Raw genomic sequence first — 5,741 nt, forward strand, 5'->3', positions numbered from 1 at the left:
GGCAGGAGAGAGGGACTTCCCTCTGATTTATACTTTGAATCCTTGGACCACCGCCAATTCAGTTACATTTGGCCTCCACACACACATACACACACGCAAACACACACACAGAGACACACACAAACACACAAAGGCTCCATTGTGCGTGACCCTGCAGGACGGGCAGGTCAAAGTGGCGCGTCATTCCTGGCTGGCTGAGAAAGCCAAGTACATGGTAATGACTGGAGGCTGGTTGACACGCTCACCAGACAAGACAAGCTGCACACAGGAAGAGGATATAAGAGCATTCTCGTTAAGCTGACCCCTCACAGAAACACGATGTGGCGTCCGACTCGCTCATATGGGGGCCTTGCGTCGCCTGTTTTCTGGTAACCACCATGCCTTGTTGTTTTGTTCCGTGTTTCTTTTTGAGAGCACACCGTGTGCGCTGAAGCCTCTGGGAATCAGCCACAAGTCCAAACACTTAACAAATAAACACAAACAAGTCAAACAATTCCACTATCTGATGTGTCTGGGTTTTTTTTTAACACAAAACACGATTTGAACATATAATACACAAGTACAAACGTGGATTTTTTTTGTTTCTGAGCGATGGCTCTAATAGGCCGCTCTGCCACGGCAGCCCTCTGTCATTAGGACACAACGACCCCTTTAGGCATAAACAGTAAGCAGAGCACTGGGTGTGTTTGGGGGTAAACACAAGGCTCCAACAGGGGAGGCGATAGAGAGATAGCCCCTGCCAGATAAAGGCTCCGCATCCTGGCTGTGTAAAAAAGCTGTGCATCTGCCAGAGACGCTGTGGAAAGCTACCCGGCAGCTGCTTCTCACAGATCAGATAAGATTACAGGTATACTTGTTACACCTGTTTAAACAAACCTGCGTGCCTGCCTCTGTCTGGCTGGCTGGCTGGCTGGCTGGCTGGCTGGCTGGCTGTCTGTCTGTCTGTCTGTCTGCCTGCCTGTCTTGTGTGCGTGCGTTGGCAATCATGGGGAACCTTTCACAGAGAGTGTGGGTGAGAGAGAGAGAGAGATGGTAAATATGGTGTTTAGTGACAGAAGGTGTGCTTGGAGCAATGCAAAACAAAATAAAACGGATGATGAAATCCTCATGTTTTCTTAATGCGTTTGATTTATGTATGGGCAAATATGGTGAGCTGTCTTTTTTTCCATCGTTTGCTTTTTGTTATTTATGGACAAGAGCTGATGATGTAATGCATGTATCCCGACTGATTAAAGGAGGCTTAATTTCCTCCTATACATCGGCATTACACACACACATCAAAACAATTGACTAAACCGCTCGTCAGCCTCCTCAGGCTCCAGTCTGACACCTAGCGACAAATGCTGAAATGTGATCACATGACACGAACATGACAACACAGTGTGTCCGTCGGGTGTGATCTCGAGCCCATGGTGAGCGGTTTGGTGGTCAGTTACTGGTCGCCACGTGCGCTCTCGAGGCGATGCGCGCGCTTCCCGCTTCCTCTCTACATATACAACGTTTATAGTGTATGCTCTCTCTCTCTCTCTCTCTCTCTCTCTCTCTCTCTCTCTCTCTCTCTCTCTCTCTCTCTCTCTCTCGATCTCCCGATTGTGGTGTGGTTGAGCGAGGTGTGTGGTGGCTGTGTAGGTAATGGCAGAGGAAATTGAGGAACACAAGAAAAGCCGTTCCACATATTTAAACACTTTCTACACTAATGGTTCTAAAACATTTATTGTTGTTGTGGATGCGTACATGTGTGACTAGTGTAGTATTTTTTCCAAACACATACGTATTGGTTTCAAGAAGAATATTGTGTATTCCTATTAGTAAATTAATTAAAATAACAGGTGATGGGGCTTCGATTAGGTTTTTATTATTTGCGCAATAGGCCTATAGGTGTGTACAGTAATGTGGTTCAGACAGATAAAATTTATATCATCCGGAGTATCTAAGTAGCTTTGCGGAGGGAAAGGACAGCATGTTCCTTTAAACCGACTTTGCTTTTCAGTCTGACAGGAATGAGGTCAGACACACCAATCCTCATTGCACGCGCCGATTATTATTACCCGTTTTATTCAACCAATGAGCGGCGGCGGGAGTGGTCTCGTTGAAAAGCCGTATAGAGACAGTTGCTGATTGGCCAATAGACGTCGTTTTTATATCTTGGGAGGAGGATATAAAACTGTGTGCCTCTCGCTGTTATGTTTACAGTAACTTACAGACCGCTCAGGAAAGAGGAGACTATGAAAAAGCGCAGCGGCTCCATTCCACCACATGGTTCACAAACTGCTCAGATAAGCTGCGCAGACAGCCAGACTGACATAAGAGAGTTACACGGCTCTCCACAGCAAAGTGTTTTCAGCATTACAGGTCAAGTTTTCAGCCGCACCGGCAGTTGAACCGTTTCTACCGGGATTTGAACCTGTTTTCGCATCTTTTCAGAGAAATACAAGCTGGGACCCGAGCTCAAAGAGTCCGCACTGGCGCTGAGGACATCTGAACGGAGACCCAGGGACGCAAAGGAACTTTTTTCAAGTAAACCGTCGCAGCACTGCTTCCTTATCCGCCGACAAGAGAGAGTGAGGAAATATCTGTACTGTCTTGTGCACTTTTCCCGTCAGTTTCGTTGCTGACCACGAACTATCTAGTATTGTTTTCCTCTGTTTTTTTTGTTTTTTTTTAACGAGAACCGAGACTTTCGACCGAGACAATGGTGCAGCACATGAGCCATGTGGAGAGCGCGCACGCTCTCTCCCCCGGTTCGGACTCCACAGACTGCGGCGAGATGGACCTGGAGATGGACACGTCTCCCACCCCGGAGTCCCCCTCCTCCAGCGACCGAGCCGACGTGGCGTGGTGCAAAACTCCAACGGGACACATCAAGCGACCCATGAACGCCTTCATGGTCTGGTCCCAGATAGAGAGGAGAAAGATTATGGAGCAGGCGCCGGACATGCACAACGCGGAGATCTCCAAGCGCCTGGGGAAACGCTGGAAGCTGCTGAAAGACATGGACAAAATCCCGTTCATCCGTGAGGCGGAGCGGCTGAGACTCAAACACATGGCCGACTACCCAGACTACAAATACCGGCCAAGGAAGAAGGCCAAGTCGGTGAGCGGAGCCACCAAGGCGGAGCGCTCGGCCAAGTCCGCGATCAAAAGGAGTCCCATCAAGGGGACGAGCAGGACGCACAAGCAGGGTGGCGCCAAGTCAAGCGCGGGGCAGGACTACGCGTCTCCCGCGGACCACCAACACCACGCGGCGCTTTTGAAACCCAGGTCGGTGTCCGGCGCCAGACAGATACCGGAGAAGCAGCAGCAGCAGCAGCAGGCGAGGCGCGGGCACATGTTCGGCGGGGCAGGCAGCTTGGAGAGCGGACCTCCTTCAGTGGGCGTGCCCGCCAGTCCCGCGCTCAGCAGCTCGGCGGAGTCCAGCGACCCGCTCAGCCTCTACGAGGACCAAGTCCCCGGGGCCGCTGCGGGACACTCGCCGGTAGCGGCCGCGCGCCTCCGGTACGCGCGCGCCTCCTCCCCGACCCCGTCGGCCTCGCACTCCTCGTCGGTATCATCTTCCTCATCGTCAGATGAAGAACTGGAAGACGAGCGCGTGGAGCAGAGCCAAAGCCCTAGCTTCGAGAGCATGTCCCTGGGCAGCATGGGCGTCTCCGAAGCCGAGCTGGACCGAGACTTGGACTGGAGTTTCGGGGAGTGCGGAGCGGGTTCTCACTTCGACTTCCCTGACTATTGCACCCCCGAGGTCAGTGAGATGATCTCAGGCGACTGGCTAGAGTCCACCATCTCTAACCTCGTGTTCACGTACTGAACCACAACTCTCTCTCTCTCTGTAGACTAGAGAAAGCGCGTCCCGCCTTTAAACACGAGCCCCGAGAGGCAAGTATATAGCGCGAGGGACCCCAACATTTCCCGCCATTCTTTCATGAAGCACGGGAGAGTGTGACAGGGAAAAGGTGCCCCGCGCGTCCGCCGAGCCCCAAGTACGGGCGCTCCACAGCCAGAACACAGACTTGGAAAGCACTTAGTGTGTGTGTGTGTGTGTGTGTGTGTGTGTGTGTGTGTGTGTGTGTGTGTGTGCGCGCGCGCGCGTGCGTGAGAATGCGTGCGTGTGTGCGCGCGCGCATGTGTGTGCTCGCTGATCGCAGCGCACCCGGCGCGCAGATGGAGAAATGCTTAGCTTGCATTTGGAGAAACGGAGAGCAGGAGTGAATGTACAGCAGAGACACCACGCCTATGTGAGCAGCAGTGAAAACTGAAGCGAGACTCATTGAAACACTTCATCCGACCGGCGGAGGATGTGTGTGTGTCTGCTCTCACGGAGGACTGAACAGTGAATATTTATGTTATGTAGTGCAAGGGGCGAAACGGATATGTGGGTTTGGAGAGTTCGCCCTTTTCTGGGCAACCTGATTGTTTATGATATAGCCAATTCACACGGACCATCAAGTCGATATTCAGGTGTAATTTTCTGAGCTCAAAATTGATTTCTACATGATACACGCATGCCCTCCCGTAAGGAGGATTTTGTTGTTATTATATGCGTAAAGGTGTTCATTGCTGCGTAATTACGCAACGTGTGCGACCATAGCACACAGTTCACTATCACCAGCTTCTAATTCAACGGCAGGACTTTAAAAAATGACTCAAACGTTCAGAATCTCTTTCTGAACCTTTTACACTCAGTGCACAATTCAGGACCAATGCTCCCTACTCGCATTTCTGCCTAGTGCTTGCAACTTTGTAGTTCCTCTGTGTCAGATGACGTTTTTATATCAATGTATTTATACCGGCCAAACATTTTATACTACGAAGTATTGTTCTCGTACAGGTCTCGTTTGTGTGTGCACATACACCTGTCTGTATCCAGCGCGGAAGGGCTAGAAGTGTATCTTATTTAAATGTCGACTTTTCTCACTTTTAAGGAGATTGAGTGTGTCATGATTTTCTACTTGTATTTTTGTACAAAATATATGGAGGGGCGGAAAATGGGTAGCCTACTACATTGTCGTTTGGATCTCCAATGTTTAGAACCACGGAGGGGTTTGTTTGGCACAATCTGACCTCACACAATGTTTACAGTATTTACCCACATGCCTCTTAAAGGCACAGTGACTCAATTTCACCAGCCAAGTAAACAAAGCGCTCCTTAAAGTAACCACACCACACACACACACACACACACACACACACACACACACACACACACAGACACACACACACACACACACACACACACACACACATCCATATGAGAGTCAGTGTGTGGATAAAGCTCATTCCTCTGTGTGCTTTTATTGTGATAAGTTTAATTTGAACCACTGGATTGAATTTCATACTCATTCCACTTGCCTAGACTTGGAGGGAGGAGGATCTATGAAGTGCATCATCTGTTATTGCGCAAATTACATAAACATAGTATTTAATCTTTTCTGTACCTGGTGGCTAAGTATAGCAGGCTAATTGTTTTCCTATATTACGGCATGGCAAATAGCATTTGTATTTCAGATTCAGGTATATGTAGCTATAGCTGTTGTGTTTAAGATTTTTAAAAGAATAATAACATGGAGATATTTATGTATACTGTATTATAAGCAAAGATTGTGTGTTTTTTGTATATGATCAACGACAGGCACTAGAGTGGCCATCTTTGACATCTGTGTGTTGAAGATGATTGTGCTCCAGGAGTTTTCTTTACTTTTCAGTTATTTTTGGAAATCTTTTCTATTGTCCTTTTTCTTTTGGTT

At 49.0% G+C, this 5,741-nt stretch overlaps 1 protein-coding gene across 1 annotated transcript in view; it reads left to right on the forward strand.

Moving 5' to 3' along the window:
- The first annotated feature begins 2,206 nt into the window (after positions 1-2,206).
- Positions 2,207-5,741, forward strand: part of sox4a (SRY-box transcription factor 4a) — a 3,728-nt gene continuing 193 nt past the window's right edge. Inside the window, exon 1 of the mRNA XM_079749248.1 lies at positions 2,207-5,741. This exon is cut by the window's right edge and continues 193 nt beyond it. Coding sequence (XP_079605374.1) covers positions 2,693-3,805 — 1,113 coding nt within the window. The 5' untranslated portion in view covers positions 2,207-2,692 and the 3' untranslated portion in view covers positions 3,806-5,741.

This window comes from Pollachius pollachius (genome assembly GCF_949987615.1).
Source record: "Pollachius pollachius genome assembly, chromosome: 13".
Lineage (NCBI taxonomy): Eukaryota > Metazoa > Chordata > Actinopteri > Gadiformes > Gadidae > Pollachius > Pollachius pollachius.